This window comes from Balaenoptera ricei, chromosome 7 (genome assembly GCF_028023285.1).
Source record: "Balaenoptera ricei isolate mBalRic1 chromosome 7, mBalRic1.hap2, whole genome shotgun sequence".
Taxonomy (NCBI): Eukaryota; Metazoa; Chordata; class Mammalia; order Artiodactyla; family Balaenopteridae; genus Balaenoptera; species Balaenoptera ricei.
This window is the reverse complement of record NC_082645.1, coordinates 88350996-88378685: the sequence shown is the minus strand read 5'-3', so window position 1 is coordinate 88378685 and position 27690 is coordinate 88350996. Positions and strand designations below refer to the sequence as shown.

At 36.6% G+C, this 27690-nt stretch overlaps 1 protein-coding gene and 4 non-coding genes across 7 annotated transcripts; all 5 read right to left on the bottom strand.

Annotated features, from left to right (window-relative positions):
- Positions 1-404: 404 nt before the first annotated feature.
- NOP58 (NOP58 ribonucleoprotein) lies at positions 405-26291 on the bottom strand. 3 transcript variants are annotated; one of them, XM_059928491.1, is made up of 15 exons: positions 26042-26291; positions 20459-20535; positions 18627-18679; positions 15367-15488; positions 13361-13497; positions 11707-11771; positions 10609-10743; positions 9305-9450; positions 8549-8675; positions 6732-6895; positions 5723-5857; positions 5409-5470; positions 3575-3708; positions 1053-1213; positions 405-662 (listed from the first exon to the last, which is right to left on the bottom strand). In XM_059928491.1, the coding sequence occupies exons 1-15, from the start codon at positions 26084-26086 to the stop codon at positions 612-614; spliced, it is 1614 nt and encodes a 537-aa protein (XP_059784474.1). In that variant the 5' UTR covers positions 26087-26291; the 3' UTR covers positions 405-611. The 3 variants fall into 3 exon arrangements, with proteins under 3 accessions (XP_059784474.1, XP_059784475.1, XP_059784476.1); XM_059928492.1 differs by lacking the exons at positions 20459-20535; positions 26042-26291 and adding an exon at positions 18303-18423; XM_059928493.1 differs by lacking the exons at positions 18627-18679; positions 20459-20535; positions 26042-26291 and adding an exon at positions 16144-16342.
- LOC132369410 (small nucleolar RNA SNORD11) lies at positions 8308-8391 on the bottom strand. The gene has a single exon (XR_009504387.1). It is a non-coding gene; the product is annotated as a small nucleolar RNA SNORD11 (small nucleolar RNA).
- LOC132369411 (small nucleolar RNA SNORD11B) lies at positions 9166-9251 on the bottom strand. The gene has a single exon (XR_009504388.1). It is a non-coding gene; the product is annotated as a small nucleolar RNA SNORD11B (small nucleolar RNA).
- On the bottom strand, positions 18443-18529 carry LOC132369401 (small nucleolar RNA SNORD70). Its single transcript, XR_009504380.1, has one exon. It is a non-coding gene; the product is annotated as a small nucleolar RNA SNORD70 (small nucleolar RNA).
- On the bottom strand, positions 19239-19327 carry LOC132369402 (small nucleolar RNA SNORD70). Its single transcript, XR_009504381.1, has one exon. It is a non-coding gene; the product is annotated as a small nucleolar RNA SNORD70 (small nucleolar RNA).
- Positions 26292-27690: the final 1399 nt, after the last annotated feature.

Genomic DNA, 27690 nt, shown 5'->3' with positions numbered 1-27690 from the left:
GATTTTCTTGCACCTTTCAGAAATGCAAACAAATTAAGTTAGGAACAATTTTTTTCTTCCTGAAGAGACACCGAAAAGTTTTGCTCACCTAATTTTAAAACCTTGAACACAAAAGACAGCTTTACTTAAAGACAGGAGAAAAATGAAAGACAGTCCAAAAAGGCAAGAGAAACTATATTAGAGTGGGATTCTTAAATTGGTCCATCTAATTGCTACCTTCCAGAAGGCTACGTTTCAAATTAATGGTTCACAACTCTCACTTTTCAGGTATAATTATCAAAATACTAATCATCAAATGCTAAATAACATACAGAAATGGCCAAAAATTCTCTACGTAAAACAGAGAAACCACAGAACTGCCTTAAAATACAAAGAAAATATTTTTATTTGTATAACAAATATTCTAAGAAATGATGATATAATAAAATTAACAGAGCTGATGTGATGTTGAGACACAAATAGGTATGAAATGCTATTGATGATTAATCATTTTGTTTCATCCAACCTCCCATTATTTTAGAGAGCATCTCTGGTGTATTTCTGACTGAATCTTAAGCATGATGTATCCAGGTGATTCAATTAAGAAATCTTTGAAAGAATGGTTCCTTCCATTAGTCCTCATTAACTCTTTTTTTTTTCTTTTTCTTCTTTTTCTCTGGACTCTGAAAATAACCAACAAGAATGCTTTTGAAAGACCTGTAAATGTATGAGTGATTAAAAATAACTTTTCCTCATAAAAAGCAAAGTAGGTCTATTCTATTTCCCTGGAAAACAAGTTTGGAGCAAAGACTAAAATCTAAAAATATAAAACCACCTTTATCATCTGTACCAAATGATATTCTCTTCCACCCTTAAACAAAACCCATTTTGCAAGAAGGTTCTAGGTTTAGGAAATGGCCCTTTATAATATAAACACAACAATGTTGTTTTACTTCCTCATCAATGAAACCATTTTTAAAAAACTACCTGTTCATTTGTAATATACAGAGTAGAATAAAATATAGAAACCCTGCCCATGTCAATAAAGTATTGGTAATTAAAAACAAACATACAGCAATTGCTGTGCTGGTGCATGGTTCTTCTTCAGAAAGCGGTTCTTCTTTAATGTGTTTCTTTTTGTCCTTTTTCTTCTTTTTCTTCACAGATGTCTCCTGTTCTTCCACCACTTCTACTACATCTTCTTCTACTTCTACTACTTCCTCCTCTTCTTCAACTGAATAAGGTTAAGTGTAAAGATACTACAATTAACATTGTATCAGACTTCTCTCCCTCAAAACCCCTTTGAGAGTCTTAGTTTTTTCCTGTCATTCGGGCCAACTATCCAATGTTTATTACATAATTTTATAATTGCAAAGGTCCTTCAAATATCTACCTAGTGTACTACTACTAACTTTACAAATGATATAAAGCTCAGAGAAGTAAATTTCTCATGATCATGTAGCTATATAGAGAGATCAGGATTAAAACAAATCATCTGATTACCAAACCCACTTTTTTGGGGAGACTAGTCAATTATACTAGAAATGATTAATAAGAGTTTGGAGTTAGGAGACTCGGGTTTATCCAAACCGTTGAAACCCTGAGTAAGTCATTTAATAACCTTTATAAACTCAACTTCCTCATCCTTATAAAATTTAGTAATGTCTATCTCACTGGACAATTTCTAGGATTTAACGATTTAACACATGAAAATTTATGCAAGATGCTTAGCATGAATGCTTGGCACATTAGAATGAGGACTTAATAATGGGTTGCTATCATTAGAAATTCATTGATCAAATACTTACTTAGTACCTACTATACGCCAGGGCTTGTTCTAGACAACTAGAGATACAGCAAGGTACAACACAGACAAAAAATTCCTGCTTTTATGAATCTTTTACTTTAGTAGGAGAATGGAGAGATCAAAAAAAGAAAAAAAGATATGCTATAAAATATTTTACATAGTAAACAGTCCTAAGGATAAAGAAGAGGAACACTGAGGAGGGCAATACATGTGGACATTTTAGACAGGATAGTCAGGCAGATACCTAAAAGAGGGAAGGGAGGAGACTTCCCTGGCGGTCCAGTGGTTAAGACTCCACGCTTCCACCACAGGGGGCGTGGGTTCGAACCCTGGTCGAGGAACTAGGATCCCACATGCCATGTGGCCAAGGAATTAAAAAGAAATAAAATAAAATAAAAGAGGGAAGGGAGTGAATCATGCACCTATATTGAGGGAAAATATTCAGGTAAAGAGAAGAGCAAATGCTAAGGTTATTTTAGGAGAGAAGGGGTGTTGGCAGGTTCATGGAATAGCAAGGAATCCAGTGTGGCTGGAGCAGAGTGAGCAAGGAGTAGAATTAGATCAGAGAGCTAATGGGGGTGCCACTGTAGCTACTACATTAAGAACAGCAGAGATGGGTATAAGTGGTTCAGTTCTAGATACACTTTCAAAGTAGAATTAAGGGACTTCCCTGGTGGCACAGTTGTTAAGACTCTGCGCTCCCAATGCAGGGGGGCTTGGGTTTGATCCCTGGTTGGGGAACTAGATTCCACATGTGTGCCACAACTAAGAGTTCGCATGCCACAACTAAGGAGCCCACCTGCCGCAGCTAAGACCTGGGGCAACCAAATAAATTTTTTTCTTTTTTTTTAAAAAAGTAGAATTAAGAGGATTTGTTGCCAGAATAGACTTGGGTTATAAAAAGAGTCAGTGTTAAAGGCCAAAGCAACTAGAATTGCCATTTATAAGATGGAGAATATTATGGAGCCACAGACTGGGAGTGGTAAGGGTCCAGGAATGTTAAGTGTGAAAAGCTTAATGAATATATGAGTAAAGATACAAATCTGGAGTTGGGTGTTTCAAATGTTACTGATGGGTTTAGGGATCTCCTTATTGTTCAGTAAGGAAATAGAAACACTTAAATAAATAACTTATGTTTTCTTCACCTAGAGCAGGAGTCCACATTTGCTGATAGTACTTTTGACCACTAAGCTATTTAGAAACCCAAAATTATATCAGTCATTGCTTTAATGCCTTTCTTGCTAGACCAGCTGGTAGGCACTCAACACAGGTGCAGCTAATAAATGGGGGAGCTTATCAACTTTGCAAGAGAGCCTAGTTCACTGGTGAGCACCTATTAAATATTATCACTCTGTTGGCAGGCCATCCAGTTATTACTCCAGTCCTTTCCATGTAACAGAAACAATGATGAAAAGTAGTGCTGCATCAGTTCTATGCTCTACTATAACAGAAATATTTCAGCAACCAATTTAGAAACCACATACCTTTTTTCTTCTATTTTAAGCTGATTCTCAAAATAGTTCACATGGTAGAAACTGAAGTTTTAGTACACTTAGTATAATCCTACATATTCAGAGGCACTTCTCACATTCTTCTATGAAACATGATAAATTTAACAATATCCTAACTACACCCAGAGAACATGATGGTTTATTAAAACACCATTAACTTTCAATATGGATGGTTTCACAATAAAGTTCAATGGTATGTACTTTCCCAAGATTTATGAAGTCTGTACGTCTTAAGGAATAAGAGTATAAATGACATTAAAAAAAAATTCAAACTAACCTTTAATTTTAACCTTGGCTTTTTTGGCCTTCTTTTCAACCACTTCATCCTCTTTGTCTACCTGTTCAATCTTGCGTTTTTTAGAACAGGTTGGCAGTGTGGAGTCACCAGAAGGATCGTAAGTCTTCACTTCACTGAAAGAGCCATAGAATTTTAGAAAATCCCTACAAATATCAGTAATCAAATAATTCTAAAGAGATTTAAAAGGAAACGTCATTAGATAATACTTACACAAGCATACAATGCTGTTTCATTTTAGTGGCTTTAGGGCAGTTTATGAAAAAGTCTCCAAAAGGTAAAGAGGTGTCAACAGTAGGTCACACTTCACACTTCAAGAGAAGTGGTGAGCTAAGTGAATTGATTTAGTAATCAATGTAGTGACTATAGTATAGAAAAATAGTCAATCAGCATAGGGGAAAAAATGGAGGAAATCTCTTTATACCAAATGATTACACTAGAAAGTAAAAACTGAACCAATTCGAGTTTTAGAACACTGGGCAATTCAATGAAAAACAAAACAAAAACCCTAAATCAAATTTAATACAGAATACTCCATCACAAGATTCCAAGCGGCAGAGGAACAAGAAGGGATATATATGGATAAAGATTCCTTGAAACCCAAATGTTTGCTTTTGTTCTAACAAAGTAGAAAGAAAAATTAAAGTACTGCGTGCCAAAAATGTGAACTAAACCTCATAATTGGTGCTTTAAGCACATGTGTTTAAAGTCATAAGCTTAATGGCATGGGAACATTAAAAAATTGTTCAAAACAAGCTAAGGAATATTCTATTAAGCTATCTTGCAGGCTCACGGTTGTTAACTTTTATAGGTTAAAAACATTTATAATTTAAGAAACAAAGTAGTGACTAGGTTCTCCTGGGTCTCTCCCAGATATATGTGTTATTAAACTTTTGACTTTCTGTAAAAAAAAAGAGAAAGAAAAACAAAAACAAAGCCCAAAAACAAAGATCCACATTTTTTTCAACTAAACACAACAAATTAGGCTTTAAAAATTACAAAATACATGGTCATTGTAGAGATCTTAGAAAATTCACAATATAAAAGTAAATGTTAATTAATGCCCATAACTGAATACATTTGTTTTCTTTCCAGAATAAAGGAAAATAATTTTTATGAAATGTGTATACTAAAACATGTATCTAAATACATATTTATAATGAGATGTTACTATATTGCTTTCCCTGCCCACTTATAAGATTTTACTAAAGGATTGTAAGAAGTCTTAAAAGCAGTTTATGGATTAATGACTAGAAATGTTTTTAAGGCTCTTGACACATACTGTCAATCTGTTTTCCACATTCTATTTCTATCATCGCAACCTCATCAGTATTGAACATTATCTCAAATAGTAACAAAAACACCCCTCCCCACAAATATCTTTTGTAATTTCATAGTGAGGTCTGAATACTTATCATGCCTCTTAGCCACTTTTAGACTTTTCCTTTGTCTTTTGACTCTTTTTTTAAAAAAACAGGTTTCCCTGTGGCTTAGCTCTGAATGGACTTTGGTTTTGATAAATGTTATACTATATAGGAACTATGAATGAAAAATATTTATTATCAATATCTGGAAATGAGTAAATTAAATATTAAGGAAAAAGGCCAAAACAAATATATTATGTGTACTTATTGCAACAACGTAAAAATGTGTATATGATTAAAAACTAGACGTGAATATGGAAAACTGTAAATGGCAAAGAAATAAATTAGGGGGATACTTAGTTGTTTTAAACAACAACAAAAAAACTGTCAACAATTAACATTTAAATAAGCAAAAATTGTTCATTCATGCTCTCCCAAATGTACTCACTCACCTTTTATGTTCATATTTTTCTGCTTTTGCTAATGCCTTTCCTGTTCCACTTATTTTCCGTATCTAAGAAAAGAAAAATTATTAATAGTTTTCTAAGGCATAATCTCTTTATAATATATATGCTAGTATGTCAATTCTTAGTATATATTAGGTAAACTGTTAACAGCAGGCACAAAAACAACATATTAGACATACTAAAATGTATCATAAAAGTAAAACTGGTTAGCAAATGAAATGAAAAAGTACATAAACTACCCGTGGTTTATTAACTTTTGACAGGTAACACTTCTGCAATATGCAGGATGTGATTCTTACCCCTCTATCTTCCAAGGTTCTCAACCTGGCCTCTAATTTGGCTCTGTTCTCAACTCCCATCGCAGAACTGGAATCTTCACCAAAAGCATCATACCGGATGGCCAAAACAGTTTTGGCTGCCAGCATCCGAGAAATCTAATAGAGAACTTGAAGTCAGAGGCATTCAAACCATACTCCAAGATGAGATGTAAAAAATTCTCTCAATAATTCATTCATGAGAACACTACAGATGAATCATTGACTCTACAATTCACTCTAGGATTTTTTAAAAATCAGGAATTACAAAAGTATTGTAAACCATACAACTCAAGCCACTTATCTTCTATTTGAATCTTTGCCACAGTATGATGGCTAACTGGTTATATACACAACCACCATTATTTTGTTGGATGAAAAGATATTGTAGGAACTTATGTCTATAACTAGCTCAAACCATTCTTCCACCTTCCTTTAGTTTCTACTATGTGACATTAGTCCTACACCATGAGATCATCCAGATTAAGTATAGCCCCCAGCCCTCACAAGCTAACTAACATTTTATTTTACTGAAACCTTTATCTCTCTCATCACTCTGCTCTGAATTTTATAACATTTCAATTCCTGTTAAACTATGTATCCTGTAAAAAGCTTGAAAGTACTTTAAGCCTCAGTTTCCTCCTCTGTAAAATAGACACCTACAACTCATAGGGCTATTAAGAGGATTCACTAAAGTCCTATCAAGTGTTAGCACAGTGTATGTGCTATTATTTTTTATAGGTCATAAATATTGATGTTACATTGGTTTCCTGCCACACAGAAAACTTCTGATGTGCCATCCCTGTCCCCACCAATGGGTGGAGTCTAGAAAAATAGTAACAGCAAGCAATAACACTTTCTTCTAACCTTTTCTTTCAGTGTACGTAAGTGTTTATTTAAAGAATTCACCATTCTCTATTTGATGAAAAAGAAACAGTAGGAGGAAAATGGTTTGGAGGAAAAAAAGGCCTACTCCAGGAAAACTGTAACTGACCTTTCCTTTGTGTTTGGGACTTGTCTGGCCGACAAGTGAAGCATGATAAATGAGACCATACTTAGGGGTATCTCGTCTAGACTTGAGGGCTCTGAAGAGTGCCTTTTCTGCTCCAAGAATCTGAACTGTAGAAGCTGCATGTTTGGCCAAATTCAAAAGAGAACCTTCAAAAGAAAAGAAGTAGTTACCAGGAATGTACTTGCAAGTATCTGAAAGTTCCATGTATTAAAAAGACCTATAGTCTTAATACTATAGCCACCAGAGTAAATAAAAATCTGATATAATACAGGATTCTACAGTCTGAAATTACCCCAAATTCCTGATACCTCAGCATTTGTGACTCATCCATTAACACCACAAGCAGAGGTCTGTGATGAATGTCTATGACAAATTGAAGGTTACTTGTTCAATTTTACTTATTTGCCCGAAGAGATGGTATTACTATTTCACGTTTCATTAGCATACCATGGGAGAGATAAAAACACATGTATTCACAGACACCACCCAATCTAGCCCCTATTTTCCTGAGATTTATTTTAGACATCAGATATCCTACTACTATAGATATGAAAAAACATACAGATAAATAAAGTGAAAATTTAGTATTAGGACATCTCAGTAGATCTATGTGATAAACTTCTTACACTTTATTTACCCCTCGTTTAAGATATGGATGAGGAGGACTTCCCTCGTGGCACAGTGGTTAACAATCCACCTGCCAAGGCAGGGGACACGGGTTCGAGCCCTGGTCCGGGAAGATCCCACATGCCGCGGAGCAACAAAGCCCGTGCACCACAACTACTGAAGCCCGCACGCCTAAAGCCTGTGCTCCGCAACAGAAGCCACCGCAATGAGAAGCCCACGCACCGCAACAGAGTAGCCCCGCTCGCTGCAACTAGAGAAAGCCTGTGGGCAGCAACGAAGACCCAACGCAGCCAAAAAAAAAAAAAAAAAAAAAGATATGGATGAGGAGATATAAGCACAATAATTAGGTATTAAAGTTGATGCTTTGTTAGATGTGCTGCACTGATTTTCTGTCAGAAAACATCAATTAAAAAAAAAAATCTTTCTCTTTTTTTTTGGCCTGGCCACGCGGCTTGTGGGATCTTAGTCCCCCGACCAGGGATTGAACCCGGGCCCCCAGCAGTGGAAGTGTGGCGTCCTAACGACTGGACTCCCAAGGATTTCCCCAGAAAACATCAATATTAATGCAGTTGCTCAACCACTAGATACATGTTTAAAATTCAACATACACTCGCCTTCAGGAAGTTGTAGTAGTAACATCAAAGATCACTGACCAAAGATCAACGTGAACAAATTTAAGAATGGAAAAGTTTGAATTATTGTGGGAATTACTAATATGTGGCACACAGACATGAAGTGAGCAAATGGTGTTGGAAAAATGATGCCGATGGACTTGCTCTACACAGGGCTGCCACAAACTTTGAATTTTTTAAAAAAGCAGTATTTGTGAAATGCAATAAAACGAGGCAAGCCTATACTAACTGATTTCATCCTCCTGCATTCATCTGATTGTTCTAATTAACCATAACAAACTTTTGACAAGGGACCACAAGTGCCTCAGAAGAGGCAGTGACTAAAGATGCCTTCATTATCCGAAAGGAAATCAGGCATACAAATAAAAATCATCATTGAACACCTGGGCCTTAGTCCTCACAAATATACCATTTACTTCTATTTATTACCTAGAATTACTTTAATAAGTGTAGTTTAAAGATAAAAGAAAAAAAAAATCCTACCTAGAAAACAACTCAACTCTCAATACCCATGTTTACAAATTACATTAAAATCATCACCTGCATGAGCAATAAGCCGTGCTCCAACTAATTCACCAACCATGACTGTAACGTTGGGTGCAATGGCCATCATTCTATTTTGCAGATATTCATAGAGCTGGGTTCTATATTCGGAGATTTCAATCACCTAGTGTAGGGAACAAAATGCATAAGTCATAAATGACAAGAGTAAAAATTGTATAAAATTCACATGTCTAAAACATCGGAGTCCCAAATTATCATAGAGCAGTTGTACAATCCTTGGAAAATTAACCATTTCTTACCTCAGTTTCCTATAAAAGGGCTGTTGTGAAGATCTTACTAGATAATGTATGGAAACAAGCTAATACACTGCCTAAAAATAATGTTAATCAATATTACTGTTATTTTAAAAAACTCCAAGGGCTAGATAGACATTTCTGTCATCACATTTCTGTGATTCTCGTATAGCTATCTTCAAATGAGAGGGAGAAAAAATACCGGCTACAAACATAAAAGTTAGAATTAAATAATTGAAGCTATATTTCTCTGCCTTTTTAATGGATTTATTATTCAGATAATGCTAACAATATAAATAAATTAGACAGTACTCTTTTACCTTCATTTTAGTATATATCTCCCCCTCTAAGTATAAATCAAGATGGCATCAGATGAGGTAGTGACTGAACACCCTCATATTTATTTATCAGGTGAACAATACATTTAAAAATCATCATTGCCATCAGAAATTACAGAGCTGGTACCACCACAACTAGTTTCTCTATGTGTATAGTTTACCTGAGTGCAGAGATGCAGAATGTTGCAAATATCTTCTTCTGAAACCTCTGTTCCCATAGATATCTCTGCAGCTGCTTTCACTTCTGCTTCAACCTCTTCTGGCAGTAATTCAGAAAGTGTGGCCGAGGCATAATTCTTCCTATCGCCTATGGAATGTTTGCAGAGGATGAGGGAGAATCACTCTTCAACAAATTATATAAAATCCACCAAACAGTCAAAAAAACAGTAGAGATAAGCCAATGAAAAGGATGCCTAAACAAAACAAAAAGCGAACAAGTTTGACCTAGTAACTTTCCTCATATAAAGGCTTGACTTCTCTCCCCACCACTTCCCTCCAAAAAAATATAGATAACAAAAAAACCAAAATACACCATGAAACAGGACTTACAATACTGTGATAGACAATTTGTAGCTAAGGTTATACTGAAGCTAGGGCCATGAATTCTTAGGGGTAGTAATATGATAATATAATATGAGCCAAGTAACTCATATTTATTAACAATCCTCACATTCTTCTACTAATATTACTGTAATAATAGTACACAATTTAACACTAACAGTATAGATAGCAATACTATTTTTAATATTAATTATTATTAATATATTTCAGGATACCCCCAGTCCACAGTTGTCCTTATTAATGGTAATTTCACTGAGACACATTAACCATAAAAAGCCATTTCCAGAAAAACCAAATTAGGGGCTCCCTGGTGGCGCAGTGGTTAGGAGTCTGCCAGCCAATGCAGGGGACACAGGTTCGAGCCCTGGTCCGGGAAGATCCCACATGCCTTGGTGCAACTAAGCCTGTGTGCCACAACTACTGAGCCTGCACTCTAGAGCCTGCAAGCCACAACTACTGAGCCTGAGTGCCACAACTACTGAAGCCCATGTGCCTAGAGCCCGTGCTCGCAACAAGAGAAGCCACCGAAATGAGAAGCCCGCACACCGCAACAGAGTAGCCCCCACTCAGCGCAACTAAAAGAAAGCCTGTGCGCAGCAACAAGGACCCAACACAGCCAAAAGTAAATAAATAAATAAAATTTTTTTTTTTTTAAAGAAAAACCAAATTAGAGAACCATGTTCTCTGCTGCATAGGCCATTGAAATCAAAGCTAATTTTGTTCCTGAATTCTAACAGATATTAACATGGCTACACTCCCCAAACCTGCAAGACATAAAAATCTCCTGGAAGTTTAAGAAAAAGAAAAAAACCCACTGTAACTCATGTTTTAAATGAGTTACAGTGAAATAAATAAATAAAAGTAAATCGCTATTTTCAATGCCTTAAAGGATCAAGTTACTTACCAACTTTCTGTAAACACTTGCAGTATGTCAAATTATCCGAAATAATTTTTCCTAATTCAGGGAAATGCCAGCCATACCATTCTCTACACCGCATAATGTAGTTGTTTAGTTCTTTATCTAAGTCATCTAACAGGGCTGCAGTAGATTAAAATGAAAAAGAAAATAGGAACTTAAAAGGATTTTTAAAAAACTTGTGATGAAATATAAATTTACAATTTTAACCATTGTCAAGTGTACATTTCAGTGACTCAAATTCATTCAGAATGCTGTGCAACCACCACCAGTATCCATTTACAGAACTCTTCCATCAACCCAAACTGAAACTCTGTACCCATGAAATAATAACTCCTCGTCCCCACCTCCCCAGCCCCTGGTAATCTCTTCTACTCTCTGTCTCTATGAATTTGCCTATTCTAAGTACCTCATAAGTGGAATCACACAATATTTGTCTTCTTGCCTGTGGCTTACTTCACCTAGCATAATGTTTAAAATTCATCTATGTTGTAGCATGTATTAGAACTCCTTAAGGACGAATAATATTCCATTGTATGTATATACCACATTTTGTTTATCCATTCATCTGTTAATGGGTATTTGGGTTGTTTCCACCTTTTGGCTACTGTGAATAATGCTACTATGAATATAGCTGCATAAGTATCTGAGTACTTGCTTTCAGTTCTTTGGGTATATACACCTACAAATACAATCGCTGTTTAAAGGGATTTTTAAAATTGGAAATCATTAAGACTTTGATGTCCAAATATCACCCAATGACATGGGAGAATGACCTATTATATACAACTACAAGTGAAAAAAGCAAAATAAAACACAACACAGATCCCACTTATGGTTTTATCATTTTTCATGGAAAAAGAGAAATCAGTTTACATTAATAGTGTAATCCATATTATCCAACTAGTAAAATTATAGTTAGTTTTTCCTTTCTTCTATTCTGCATTTTTCAATTTATTTACTTACTAAAAGTTCTAGCTGATCTCCCTTTTCTTCCTCAACAATTATAAAAGATACAATTTTAATACTAGGAAAAAACCACAAGGAAGAGACAAACAGATTAGTCCTCACATGTACTATACTTACAAATTGCCTGAACAATCATTGTATCCACTTTATCAGCACTAAATTTCAATCTGTATCGGGATAAGCTGGGGAGAAGGGGGAAAAATATAAATCACTAAAAAAAAGCATTTAGGAAAAGCATTTAATTAACATCTTAAAAAAACTTTTACCAGAATCCCTGTCCTAGAGTTACACTGTTTACCTTTTTCCTGCATGGGAAACATCAGCTAAATAAGAATACAATATTTAAGATCTAAAAATACACATTTAAAAAGAAAACAGTACATCTGTCCTGCTATACCTACATTTCTGAAACATGAATTAATTTATGAATGATAAACAGGATAATGCTGTGTAGCTCAAACCATACTGGTTCACATATGATTTTTGCAGCATATTTAATGCTTTATGCCACTGGAAAAAAAAAAGTACAGCACTGTAACATCTGAAAAGAAGAAAGCCATGTAGGAACAATATTGTAATAAGGGTTTCTTAATCTTGGCACTATTAACACTGTGGGCCTGATTATTCTTTGTTGTGGGGTCTATTCTGTGCACTGTCAGATGTGTAGCAACATCCCTGGCCTCAACCCCAATTGCCAAATGTCTTCTGAGGGGTATCTGATTGCCTGTGATTGAGAACTACTGCTGTGCACAATGCCAATTAATCTTAAATTTGGACCCTAACTCAGTTTAGCTATTTGTTCTCTCTTAGAAAAGTTTATTACAAAGTTTTTCCTGACTTTTGTGCATTTTGCTCGTTTCTGTAACTCAGCTTTAACCCTTTCATTAATATATGCTCATATTTTATTTGTTCAAAGGTCCAGACCTTTGTTTACTGTAGTATTTCTGTAATATAAATTTAACATGTCCTTTATTTTTTGGCTGCGCCGGGTCTTAGTTGCGGCACACTGGGCTTAGTTGCCCTGTGGCATGTGGGATCTTAGTTCCCTGACCACAGATCAAACCCGAGTCCCCTGCATTGCAGGACGGATTCTTTACCACTGGACCACCAGGGAAGTCCCTAACATGTCTTTTTAACTGTTAATTTTGTTAAGGTTACAAAGTTACTTAGGTTTTGAGTGGTTTACCATTAATCCTATTTTTATTTCACAAACCCTATTATTGCAGTGCAATTTCAAAGAATGCCAAGCTTTTCAGGATTATATATATCACAGTATGGCAGAAATTCCTGGTCTAATGGACCTCTGGTTAAACATGACAGGTTAATGTTTTTCTTTGCCTCATAAAAACTCAAGAAAAAACTCAATAAATCAAGCCACACACACAAAGCAGAAGAGGAGATCATGAGCAGATGAGAAAATTCAGGGAGATGGCAAGTAGATGGAATGGTAGCAAATGATTTAGGAGTTGTAAAAGAGAAAAGAAAGCCCAAGAATTGTGGCATCTAATACTAGAGAGGTAGAGAATGCCTATCATCAGGTTTAGAGCCCAGACAATGGAGCCAAACTGCCTGGGTTCAAATTATGGCTTCATCACTTACCAGCTGTACTGACTTTGGCCATCAATTTCCTCATTTGTTAAATGAGGATACTATTACTACCTTCCTCATAAGATTCTTGAGGATTAAGATAGTATTTGTAACATACCTTGAACTGTGCTATATAACTGTTTATTAAATAAAAATAATAAGACTATTTTCCAGTAAATCTCACCTGTGTGCCAACCCAAGACACATGGCTGCCATTTCACGTGGTTCTACCCCAGGGATTAATCCATCCATCTGTGAACGGATTCCTCTCATAAGTTCATTAACAAGAGGACTATGGATACAACTGAGATTCAGCTTTTCCTATAAGAACAATAACATTTGTATCAAATAAAGAACTAAACGTTTCCTAAAATTATTTAAATACTAAAATAGCATTGATTTAAATATATACATTTCTTAGTTTCATAAAAGCAGTTTCTCATGTTTGTGGGAAGAACACTTGAATCTATACTATTGGTAGAGGTCAAAATTGGTATAAGCTTCCGGGAAGGCAGCCTGTCCACATGAATCAAAGCCATAAATAGATAAATACAATTTAACCTAGTAGTTTTGTTCTTTTTGTTGGTTTGAGGGATCTTTTACTACCTTACATTATTTAGCCTCTTATAAAAATTATAAAGGTAATACACACAGAAGATTTTAATCAATAGTACTATAAGAGAAGGGAACTGAATGAAAAGCACAAGTTCTGGGCCTTAGGCCCTTTCCCTACTGTTAGGATCCCTGAAGTACTTCCAAATCTATACTAATGTTAATGTATATGTGTACACATATACATAAATCTTTATAAAATTTAAAAGTTTTTACACACCCCAGGCAAACAGGATGAATCTGTTCTGGATGCCTTCATTTCTTTCACTTTGCAGTGTATTTGCTAACTCCATACAAATTTAGAGTTCTATTGCATCACATGCAAGTGACAGGCATGCAAAATTGTGTATGTTGCATCACATTTTAAAGAAACAAATATTTAGTATGCATACAAGAGACGAGTGTTTAAGTTTTTCAAATGGAGAAACTGAGAAGAAAAAATTAAAGATATTCATAATCCCACCAGCCAGCAATTTGCTGTCCCATGTACCTTTCTGTATGTTTATTATGCTAAAATTTAACGTTGTTAACAGAAAAATATAAACTAAGACTTGTGGGCACTTCAAAGGATGAAGATAGAAATTGTTATCATTGAAAACTTCATTACCTGATGGTATTAGAAATAATCTATCCAAATGAACTTACTTAATTCACAATCCTACCTCAAAAAAACCCCTCTAATCTCTTCAGCACTTTCCTACCTCCAAACACCTAGAATTGATCCTTACTTCAAGAATGAGAGGACTGTAAATCAACTACACTTCAATTAAAAAAAAAAAAAGAAAAAGAAAAAAGAAAAAGAATGAGAGGTATGTTCATGAACTTGCACTGTGATACCTACTGTAACTACTGAAAATCGAAGTATCGCAACTGGGATTTCCCCGGTGGCGCAGTGGTTAAGAATCTGCCTGCCAAAGCAGGGGACACGGGTTCGAGCCCTGGTCCGGGAAGATCCCACATGCCACAGAGCAACTAAGCCCGTGCACCGCAACTACTGAGCCTGCGTGCTCCAATTACTAAAGCCCACGTGCCTAGAGCCCATGTTCCTCAACAAGAGAAGCCACCGCAACGAGAAGCCCATGCACTGCAACGAAGAGTAGCCCCCACTCGCAGCAACAAAGACCCAATGCAGCCAAAAATAAATACATACATACATACAAAGTATCGCAACTGGCCTCTAAAATTTTCTGCCTTGCATGTTTGGGAGCCTACATATCCAGCCTTTCTTTCCATTCTCACTTTATGTTTAACCTTAGCAATTCTACTCCCTACTAAAGTTTTCTAATAAACACATACAATAAAAAAGAAATGTGATTTATGTTGAAAGGGAAAAAAATGTCACTAAACAAAAATATGCCAGGATATACATAAAGTGTTATCATTTGGGGCATCACTTATATAACCTTAGTTTTGATAATCATATTGGAAACCAATTATTATGTAGTGTAGGGGAAAAAGATCAAGTATTCAAATCTGAGAACTTACGATAAACAACTCATTGCAAAGGCTAGGCTTTGTAGTCTTTATGCTGTATGGTGAGCTCTGATCAGCAGGCATAAAAGAAAATTATAACTCTACCTTTATGACGCCTCCTAGTTTAGCATCAGCTACAGCCAGGGGTTCATGGGCTTCTTTAACTATTTTCTTCAGAACTTTCTTCAGCTGCTTATTGATTTTGCCCTCCATCAGAGCTGTGAATGCTTTTTTAGGAAGAAAAACAAGAGTTAACTCAAAATTTTAACTGTAAGAGCTTAAGATTTTATTTAAATTTTATAAATAAAGAAAAAAAGAACCCCACTTCTTTTCAGAAGAGCTGAATTTAATATTACTTCTGAAGTGAAATGATAAACGTTACACATTTCACAATCTCATATGATCTTCCCACCCTCATTTCCACTCCAGAACCAGGAGTTAAACCAGATCCAGCATTCCTTTCTCTATGTCACACAATCCTTCTGAACTCAGAATCGTAAAGTTGTTAGAAACAAACTGTTTTGGAATGATAAATTGATTCACCCTCCTATGTCACTACAGACCGACTGGCCTGATTGTGAAATACCATAAAAAACCTGTCAAGACTGGTAAGAAGGAGTGTATGCATTTTGAAGGTTCTGCCACAGTTTGAGTATGTCCAAGTGGAGGTCTTACTTTTGCTAATCCTTGATCCAGATGTGTCAACAGGCCTCTACTTATAAACCTCCAGTGATTGAGAACTTACTACTGAAGGCAGCCAATTTGAGTTGGAGGCTGTTTTCATTTTTGGCAAGCTCTAAATGTGCTACTTTATAACTCTCACCCTTCTTTAGACCTATACTTAGATCCTTTAGACCCACATGGACTAATTAATACTAATACCTCTTCTAGTTGTCTGGGTTTTGGCTGAACTTAAAGTATGCCTGGCAGGAAGTCTGTCACAATTTCTAAGGTCAGGCAGCAGTTTGTGCTTAATCAGCCAGGTACTTGCTCTTTCCTCCTTGGGAATTCAAATTCCCAATCATTTGAATTTCAAGTGCATTTCATCTGCTATCTGGAAGATGAAAGGTGAGGACAAAAACCACACAGATCTTACAGAGGTCTCTACACTCTAAGAAGCTAAGATTCAAACTACTTTTGTTGAGTTCTAACAATTTACATATTGTAAAACATTGACTCCTTTCTAATATACATTTCTCTAATAATTGTACTTTCCTTACAAGTGTTTAATCTTTTCTAATTAAAAGATTTTATTCATGTCCTGCTTCTAGCTCTCAATCTTTCCTATCATTTACTCTCACACTTTAACCTAGTGTTCTCCTTTAAGATTTCTTAAAAGTAAAAAAATTTCTACTCTAGATCCACTCTAACGTTCACAAACATTTAACTTCCCTGTTAGTCACTCTTCGTTATATGTATTTTAAAAAGATGGTATACAGAGATGGTGACAGGGATAACGGGAAGCTGAATCTTTCCTCTTCTCTATTAGCCACTATTCAGCATCCCTCAGCAGTCTTCCCCCTTCATCCAAATTTAGGCTGGCTCCAAACTTTGCTGTGGCTGTTTGTAAGATGTGAAACTTACAAGTCTAACCAAGAGTAAAAATAAACCTTGCTATGCAAATGGCACATTTTAGCTGCTGAGACCACTATAAGTTGACACACTCTGGACTCATTCTTAGGCTACAGGTTTTAAATGTATTCCCTGACATCTACAACCACTTAGTCCTAGTTCTGTCATGTCAAAACTGCCTTATAACTGGGAGAGGGAAGTTAATTCCCAAGAAGGACTCTGTTCTTTTAATAATAATAAGATGATGTTCAACTTTCTGGTGAAAACTGATGGGAAAAGGCATTGTAGATTTCTATGACGAGATTCCTGACAGAGCTCACTCCCTTCATTCATTTACCCAAAAATATTTTTGTGCTAGGGATCTGATGGTGAACAACAGTCTCCGCCCTAATGGAATTTAGATTGAGAGTGTGTGGGGTTGACTTTAAGTTCTTACCCAGCATGCTATTTTCTCCATTTATCTTACATTATTTTAAGGAATACCTGCCCCCCAAAAAAGGGCCACTTGAGATCAGAGCTGCAGCACTTTACAACTCCAAGAGGAGCTACTCAAATCAATCTATATGAATAATGCTCCCCAGAGGTGGAGAATAGCTAACACAATCTTGCCTGGGATATTACCAAAATTCTACCCATATTTATTTTTAAAGCTGTGATGAACAGAACTATCTTTTAAAAATTTTCCAGGCAAAAATTACCATATTTACGCTTTATGGCTCCATAAGACTTTAATTACTGGATGTATGCAGCCCGAGAACTATTTTTAAAAATTTGAAAATTGGCCTCGTTGGCTCCTCCTTCAGCTCACCCCTCTGCCAAGGTTGGGGTGGCCCATTAATATTCCAACATATTTAATAAGACTCTTAATTTTCACTATATAAGAGAACTACACCCTTCTCCTGTGGCTGGTGAACAAAATTACTTGGTTCAGTCAAATGAATTTTATGGCTTAATTTTAAGCCATACTCTTCGTTATGGTCCTTCATTTTCAAATTATACCACTAAGTAGTTGGCTGATCTGAGATACAGAATTTAAGCAACGGAAAATTCATGTTAGAGTTTTATATCTGATCTTGTTTTCCCTAGCATTAAAAGAACATTATGAGACCAAGTGCCTACTGAAGCCAAGCCTAGTTAGTAAACCCTACTCATGTCTGTTGTCTCATCCCTAGGACTAGCTGAAGGATATAACAGTCATCCATTCTTCTAAATCATAAAAAAATCATGCCCCTTTCAGGTAAACTCTTATGCATTTCTGTAGTTTGTATATTAAACAAAACAAAAAAAACACCACACACACACCCCTCTATTAGTTTTCTTAAATCTTTTAATAATACTGTGCTTTTTAAAACTAAAAATGTATATACCTGGAGAGCTGCTTTATTATTATTCCAACTCTAAATCCTGGCTATTCTCAACTTTACCCTTGGATTAAAATGATCAGAGAGCAGTGTACTTGACCACATTACCTTGATCCCTTGTAGAACAGCTTTTACTGAATTGTGCTTTATGCATTATGCTGTTGGTTTCCACAGGGAGATCAACTTAACCACTTCTCACCTCTCATCACATGTAGGGGAAAAACCAGCCCTATAGTGAAAAAAGCTAACTCAATGTTGTCTCAGTGGTAGTGACGAATTTGAGTTAGATCACTTAAATTCAGTTCCAAAAAGAATGCATCATTGACAACATTGAATAGGGTTAACTTAGGCAACTGAAGCAAACAATCTTTTAATGAGGATGACAAATCACCAATATCTAAAAAACAAAAAAAAGCTAGTCTTTGACTTTACCTGCCAATGCCTCTGCTGTATCCTGAAATTTCTCAAAATGTTTCAGCTTTACTCTAGAATTAAGGGAAAAAAAAAAATGTTATGGGGGCACAGTGATTGTGCAAAAGCCACATATTTAGGAGAAGAGGTGTTGGACTGTTTCCAAAGCATACACCAATAAAAAACTTTCCTACCATTGGGTATTGGTGTAAAGTTAGATATTCTTCTAAAATGACCAATAAAATGACCAATTTCTCTAAATGTTAGGCTAGTAATGTCTGAACTATTATAGAGGTTGTAGGTTTTGAAGGAAACTTGGAACAACAGAAAAGAGGTTTGCTACCACATCTAAACCACAGGAAAGATGTTGAAGCTTCAACATAACCTCTGCTGCTTAAAGTTAGACACAAATGCCTTTTACTATACAGCACAGAAGTGGCTTAAGAAAAGGTGTAAGGGTCCCTCTTACGTCAGAAATCTCATGACATTGATTTGTGCATCGAGTACAGGTTCCATTAAAAAATAACTAATTGTTAGATCTAATTCCTGTTACCCTTACTTTACCCCCTTCCTCCCTACTCACTTATGTGCAGGACAACATTATTTTACATCAAAACAAATACATACAGTTAATCCATTGTTGTCTCAGTGGTAGTGACGAATATTTGAGTTAGATCACGTAAATTCAGGTCCAAAAAGGATACATCATCGACAACAGTGAATCAAGTTAACTCAGGCAACTAAAGCATATAGCCCTTTAAAAAGGAAAATTAGTCTTCCACTGTGTCTAAAATAATGTTATCTTAAGCAAGGTTTTCTCACCTCATCGGGGAACACCCTGGTGGTACCTTAAATGCACACTTAACAATAAAAAGAGGTAAGAAAAAAGCAATTATTTCACCTTATTCCACCTAACCCCATTTCCACTCATCTGAAGTGGCATTTGTTTATATCTCTGTATATTTGCATAAATGCATATATAGGTGTACAACAACACCTGCAAAATGCAATCACGTTATACAAATTACTCTGAAGCATGGTTTTCCAGTATACCATGTTTCTCTATTTAGTATGACATCTCTTTGGGTTCAGCACTCTTTAGCAAGCTTGAGTAGTTTCCTTCTATTCTAGTGAGTTTTTATTAGCACTAGCAGATGAATTATGAAATGCCCTTTGGCATCCAAGGACATAATCAAAAGATCAGTCGGTTCCCTCCTAGGACCACACTCACCAAATGGGATATTTCACAGGGTGATTCACAGATGGTGAAATAGCCTTCTTGACTCTACCTTGAGGAAAAGCCAGCTCTCTCTCCCACCACTCCTTTCTTAGAATGGGCATCAAGGTTATATTCTATTTTCCTGTCCAGAGACCTTGGGGAACAAAGGTATGCCTTTCCAGTATTTACTAGCTAGTTATTTTACTACGCCAGAGGGAGTTAGGAAATACTAGTCATAAAGAATAAATAAACTATGAATTAAGTTCAAAAACACCTGAATATCACTAACTTAGAGAAATAATAAGTTAAATCAATTAGCAGCCCATGCTTTTGACAGTTACTACTTTAAACAGAAATTTATACTTAATTCACAATCAATTTATGCTTTCAAATATCTTACAAAAATAGTGGTTTTTTGGGTGCTGTCCAACCTCATCTGCAATTAATACAAATTAGTTGAGATGGCCTATGCTCCAAATAAGGAATCTAATAATTGGGCTCATACCAATATTATTCCTGAAATAGAGTTCAAAACAAAAAGTTATGGATATATTACATGAAGGGGGGGCACAAACACACAAAACAAAAACCTCTAAATGTTAACTGCTAAGTTCTTAGTTTCAAGATGACTTACATTTTATTTGCTTTCTCTGGAGTTTCAAATTCTTTCCACAAACTATCAACCTCTTGAAGTTTCTTTTCATTCAAAACCTGTAAATAAAGATTTAAAATAATTTTATTTAAATCGCACAGCTTAGGTATATAGCTATACTCTTCAAGTACAATTGTACATGCAAAATGAGGATGGTGGGAGCTATATTTCTCTCTGAAATAACAAGTTTTCTTACCCAGCATAAATTTTTGGTCAAACTAATAAATCAAGTAGCCCAATGAGTAACTGGATGGAATTTAGATCTAGCTGGGTATTTGTTTAAAACTTTATATTTTTAAGGAGCTCCCTAACTCCTTCACAAAGCCTGTCATATTCCCAGATCAAAAGAATTTATTTGCCTACTTTCTACGGAATAAAATTTGTTCTTTAGGGACTTTCCTGGTGGCACAGCGGTTAAGAATCCGCCTGCCAATGCCGGGGACACGGGTTCAAGCCCTGGTCCGGGAAGATCCCACATGCCACAGAGCAACTAAGCCCATGCACCACAACTACTGAGCCTGTGCTCTAAAGCCCACAAGCCACAACTACTGAAGCCCACGTGCCTAGAGCCCGTGCTACGCAACGAGAAGCCACTGCAATGAGAAGCCCGCGCACCGCAACGAAGAGTAGCTCCCGCTCGCCGCAACTAGAGAAAGCCTGTGCACAGCAACGAAGACCCCATGTAGCCAAAAATAAATAAATTTATTTTTAAAAAAACTGTTATTTATTGCTATGAACATCCTGACAAGTATTATGGATTTCTCTAAAACTAAGATACCATTAGGGCTTCCCTGGTGGCGCAGTGGTTGAGAATCTGCCTGCCAATGCAGGGGACACGGGTTCGAGCCCTGGTCTGAGAAGATCCCACATGCCGCGGAGCAACTGGGCCCGTGAGCCACAACTACTGAGCCTGAGCGTCTGGAGCCTGTGCTCCGCAACATGAGAGGCCGCGACAGTGAGAGGCCCGCGCACCGCTATGAAGAGTGGCCCCCGCTCGCTGCAACTGGAGAAAGCCCTCACACAGAAACGAAGACCCAACACAGCCAAAAATAAAAATAATAAATAAATAATAAATTAAAAAATTAAAAAAAAAAAGATACCATTAGTTCTAACACACATCCTTATGTAAGAAATTTTAACATGCAAAGGAAAAAAAGGGGTACTTTTATCTATGAAACACAGCCATTAACATTTAGGTATATATTCTTCAAGACTTTTTGACTGTCTATGCTGCATTTTATTAATGCGTACTTTTAGGAATCGTGCTATACAGTTAACACTTAACATGTTGTGGACATAATTCTAGGTTTTAACAAGAATTGCATTGTATGAATATACCATAGTTTATGCCCTTATTGATCAATATACATAGTTTTGTATGTATACATGTTGTATTTCTTAGGACAAATTATTGGAAGTGGAGTTAAATGATCATATAAGAAACGCATGTTGACAGATGTACTATCAAAATGCCTTCAAAAGCTTCTATTACTTTCACTTAAATCAAGAGTGAATAAAAGTTCTTATTTTCCTACACCCTCACCAATACTGTGTGATAAGTCAGCTGCCCAAGTATAAGCTAGGGTAGGATCAATCCTAAAATGCATTTCCCCCCATATTTAACATTCTTGAAATTGGGATGTCTTACAATTGATGGCAGGTCAGTTTACTAGCAGTGTAAAATAATGGTGATGAAATACAGTATTATAGATATTATACATATCTTATGGAAAAAGGCTGCTGATCAACTAAAAATTATTCTTTACCGACAAGCCACATTTCACCAAATCCACAGTACCACAGAATATTTACAGAGTAAGACTTATTACCCAGTTATAGCTTAGTACATATTTCCATGATGAAACATGAAGAAATACGACATTGCACAACACCTTTATTTTCTGTCAGACGAGAGTGGCAAGATGACTTTAAGGATTTTTTGTGTTGTTTAAATTTAATCCCACACACAGCTGAATCAAACATATTTACAGAACTGGAAAACCAGGTATCAGAGTAATGAAGCAGTAAACAATTGCAAAGCACACGGTTTTGTATTAAAAAATTACAAACCACTAACAGTTCTATTTTGTATGTCATGAAAACTTTAGAATACAAAGACATTCCATCAAATCTCATGAATGCACTGAAACTTTAATTCAAAGTTATTTTTTTGTTAAAGGAAATTCACAGAATAGTAGTGATTTTTAGAAGTAGTTTACTCAGTATGTGGTTAACCATACCTAAAGTTCAATGATTGTTGACAGGATATGTACCAAATAGGGGATATGACTCATGAGTAAAATTCACATTTTTTTCTAGTTGAAAAGCAAGTATATTTGAAGATAACATTTGGATAACAAAATTGGCATATTAAAGAGATATTATTTCAAGTTAAAGCAACAAAGGAAATGTAATGAAATCATGTTAATTCATGACCACTGAAAGGTCTCCAAGGACTTTGTTATGGCAAACAAAACCTTGGCTACTTTATGTTCCCATTCGTGCACAACATACTGAAAAGAACATTACTAATAAAGTCTGAACAAAAACAGAATTAGAAATAATTGCTTCATTTTCTGTTATACATCTCAAATTTTTAATCATTCATTTTCAGACAAGGAAATCTGAAACATTAATATGCAAAATCCATTTTAAGTTTTATCATTTTGGATTAAGATGGAATGAATAATTTAGCTATTGTCACCACTAAAATCTTTAGCACTGCTGTTATATTGTTTGCTAGTTTTACTATAATAAGTACTATATGTGCCTATTTACATTTACAAAAAGTGAGTTATATAGTATGTAAGTTATACCCAACAAAGCTGGAAAAGCATATTGCTTAGTAATCATGTTATATAGGAACTTTGGTAGTCACATAAAAAGCTCTTCCTCGAGCCCTTGAGAAATAAAGGAACACACAACACTATGCTACACAGCAGCATTGTACAATGTGACTACTAAGAATTTAAATGAATAAAAATTAAAATTCATCTCCACAGCTTTACTAGCTACATTTCAAGTGCTAAATAGCTGTATGTGGCTAGTGGCTACCATACTGGGAAGCACAGCTACAAAAGGTCTGGGATGAGTAAGACTCAAGAATGTCTAGTCTTATAATAATAATAATAATAGTTCTTTTAGGTATTGTCTCTGCATTTATATGTAACTTTATTAACAAGCAACATTTTTTGGAAAGTTTTAAATGCTCTTTGAATCACTGTGTATATATGGATATGAATATACTGGGTCATGATATAAAATGTATCCCTTACTGTGAAATGAGATTAAATAAAAGTTTGAAAAACTTTCTTAAAGCATTCTCATTCAAGCATGGATTTTATGCAACCATGGTAATTTTATACCCCAGCATTGTGAAAGATTATGGGAAAGGGAGCTAATAACCTTGTATTGCATATCTCCACACACACAGATATTTCACGTACCATGATATTCACCCCTCTAAGGTGTACAATTTACTTTTTAGTAATTTTCACAAAATTGTGCAACCAGCACTAATTCCGGAGTACTCTGTATGCCTATTTTATTCAGAAAGAATCAATAACAGCTACTAACTCCAAATACTTATAAATGAAGCAATATTTCAATATATTTGAGCCTTTAGTTATTTCTCTAATATTAAGTTACATAAAACATAAACCACAATTTTTAACAATGTTGAACAGTAACTTGCAGATAAACAACATTAAAAACTGCAACAGAATACTCAAGACTTATTTTTATGGAGAATACTCTTTATTAGTAGAAATCAACAAATCAACAAATCATATGACTTTAAACTTTATGCCCCAGGTCTAGAAACCATACCATTGCTAAACCAACTCCTCCCCACTGTTAGAAGCAACCACTGGACAGTGCAAAGTTACCCCTCCCCCCTTAGTATCCAGGTCAGGACAGTACACATAACATCAATTTGGATGAAATTCATCCACAGACGCTGATTCAACATATGACAGACTACTCTGGCTAAGAGAATTTGGGGGCATGTGCAGAACTCTAAGAATTTAGAGGGACCTTCCTGGTGGCGGAGTGGTTAAGGCTCTGCACTCCCAATGCAGGGGGCCGGGGTCCAATCCCTGGTCAGGGAACTGGATCCCACATGCATTCCGCAACCAAGAGTTCACATGCCACAACTAAGGAGCCTGAGAGCCACAACTAAGGAGCGTGCCTGCTGTAACTAAGACCCGCTGCAACCAAATAAATAAATAAATATTAAAATAATAATAATAATAATAATTTAGAAAAGACTGCAAAAAGCTGGGGAAAGTCTAATAGACCCGTTCCCGGGCTCCAAAGCCTTTTAGTCCCTTAAAATTGCTAATACTACAATCTCAGACAACTCTAATGAGAGGAAAAAGCAGCAAAATCAGCTTTCGGTTTTTAATTATCTCATTGGTTCTCTTAAAAATAACAAGTATTTAATATAACATGCAAATAGAAGTATATTTCCAAATGTCAAAGAGAAACTTAGAAAATAAAATGAAAAACTTTCCCAAATAAACATTTTGGGATGTACCCTTCCAGACTCTCTGCACCCGTACCACACAGGTTTTTGATTTATAACTAGAATCACACTATATATAGTTTACCTAGCATTTTTTGACTTGTCAGTACATATGAAAAATTTGTTTTTCGTTGCTATATTCGTTGAACGCAAGAGTCCGACACGTAGATAGAACTCAATCTACCTCATGCTTCCTAACATCTCAACAGCACCCTATTACACGAATGTCCCATTGCTCAATTATTTCCTTGCTGATGAACTTGAATTTAGTTTCAAACTTTCCCTATTAAAAAAACCAAAACTCAGGTTGGTTATATCCAGCTCAGATTTCCCCCCTGGGCTTCAAATTTGAAATGACCACTGTATTTCCACGTCTAACAGACATCGAAAGCTTCACACAGCCCAAACTGCAATTCTGTAGTATCCTCCCCATTCCCAGCCCCCAAATCCCTAAACCTTCTCTTCCCTTCCCTACCACCACAAACCCACTTACTTAAACCCAAACCTCGCATTCTTCAACCAGCCAATCCCGTCAGTTCTACCTTCTAATTTTCTCCTGATATTTCTTTCCCTTCATGCCAGCCTTAACCCAAGCAACTTCATCTCGTCTAGATTAATGCAAAAATATCCTTCTTCCGTTCTTGCACCCCATCTCTATTCTGCACAGAGCAAAACAACTGCATTAAAAGACAAAGTTAGATGAGGTCATTCCTCTGTTAAAACCTTCCAATCATTCCTCAAAACTCTCAGAACAAAACCCATACTCCTTATCATAACCTGTAAAATTCGAATACGGCTCCTGTCCACCTCTCTAACTGGGCCAAATCCTCTTACTGAACCCAGCGCCCCAAACGGCGCGGCCACGTGTTCACCGAAACATGCGCCTCCCAGGCCCAAAGCCTCCCCCTTCCTTTCGGAGCAGGGGGACAGAAAAGGCACCCACGCGATCCTGAGCACCGTCGTCCTCTCCTTACGTCTTTCCGTCTCCTCTCCTGCCCAACACCTGCCTTCCCCCTCCAACGGCTCAATCTCCCACCTACCTTAAAGATGGCGTAGCCGACGGACGTTTCAAACAGCACCAACATGGTGAGGACGGGTCAGGGCGCTGCGCGGCCCGCCGCCGAGCTCTTATATCAGTGAAAAAAGACCAAATCTGCGGCCCCCAAAGGCCGGCAACGCCGCGGCTAGCCAAGCACCAGGGCGCCCACCTTCCCGCGAAGAACCAGATCACGTTGCCTAAACGTTCCACACTCCACTACAAGCAAAACGCGTGAACGCGCTTCTCCTTCTCCAAGGCTTCTGGCATATGACCTCACTTCCGCCAGATGACGTGCCGCATAGTGCGCCTTGGCTTCCGTTTTGTTCCCGCCACAGAGGACCACGAAAATATCGCGAGATTTCTTAGGGAACAAAATGAGGTTTTACACGGTTAGGCTCACGGAAATCTGAAAGTGAAAACCTTCGCGCTTTTTAAATTGTTTTTTAAACTCCCATATATGATGTATTTTACCTTGAGAGAAATGCGAAGCTGTCTCGTCTGTTTGCCTTAAGCATTTGGAATTTGGGAAATGCTAGCCGCTAGACTTTACTCTCCCGATCGCCCTGCTTTGAAGTCATCAGAATGACCTCACCATGACTGTCACTTTTTTTGCGAACACTCGTAGCCGTTCTCTTCTCTCTGGCCAAACTGATTTTTGCCATAGATGTCGTCCAAATATATGTAGACCTTTCCCGTTTTTGCTTCAAGGACTCTCGTCTGCATTTAGACTTTGTTTCCTTGTTTAGTGTAATTTGGGTCCTTTCAGTCTCAATGACTGATTTAAATACCTCAATTATTCCACAAGTCTGGCTTCCAATAGGAGTAAAATTTCCTTCCCCACTTCCCAGGCCCTGTATGCAGATTGCTTGTAAACATTCAGTTGCAACCTGGTGAAAGTTATGTAATACTAAGTTACTTGATTTTCTCGAGCAGCTCTGCAACCTGGGATCAAAAGGAATGAAAATCTTGAACTGAGTAACAGAAAAGGTGAAAGTTGGGAAAAGTCAAGGCATGAGAGAATCTAGGATACAGACAAGAGTATAGCCACAGTATACCATGTGGTCAGGGAAGCAAGAGAAACCACAATGGCTTGATGGGGAGAGGGAGTGGGTGGGTGGATGAAGTGGAAACACTATGTCTGTGTCTGGTCTCCTTAATGGAAGTGCCATCTGCTAGAGAGCGCAGTCTATATCTTACACTTATGGTACCCGTATAGAGCATCATATTGTGCTATGCATGAAGTAAGATCTCATTAAGTAATTCTTAAACATTAAATGAGTGAATGTTTGCAGGAAGTAAAATTATTTTCCTTACATCCAAAGCTTGCATCCTTTACCCAAAGAGAAATGAAACCACTTATTAACGAAAAACATCTTTACTGTGGCATCTTCGAGAAGTTGTCTTTGCACATTACCATTTATATAATCAGCTAGTGATGCGTTAGTCAGGGGTTCAGAGCTGCCTCTAATTTTCGATTTGGATCTTGACCAAATACAGTAATTGCCTGAAAATTCTCTGTTACTAGAGAAAAGCAAGAGATTCCATGCTTCATTAAACAAACTTCTAGGTCAAGGGCAAACAGCACAAAGTATGAGGAGGAGAATATGGGAGAGCATAGATATCCCAAAAAAGGAGCTTATAATTAACTAG

Bases quoted from the DNA above. Each gene is read 5' to 3' on its own strand.
- NOP58 (XM_059928491.1), bottom strand. From the start codon at position 26,086: ATGTTGGTGCTGTTTGAAACGTCCGTCGGCTACGCCATCTTTAAG. The intron at 20,536-26,041 runs GTAGGTGGGAGA...CTTTATTTACAG, and splicing joins TCGGCTACGCCATCTTTAAG to GTTTTGAATGAAAAGAAACT. The intron at 15,489-18,626 runs GTAAAGTCAAAG...TTCCTAAAAAAG, and splicing joins TACAGCAGAGGCATTGGCAG to CATTCACAGCTCTGATGGAG.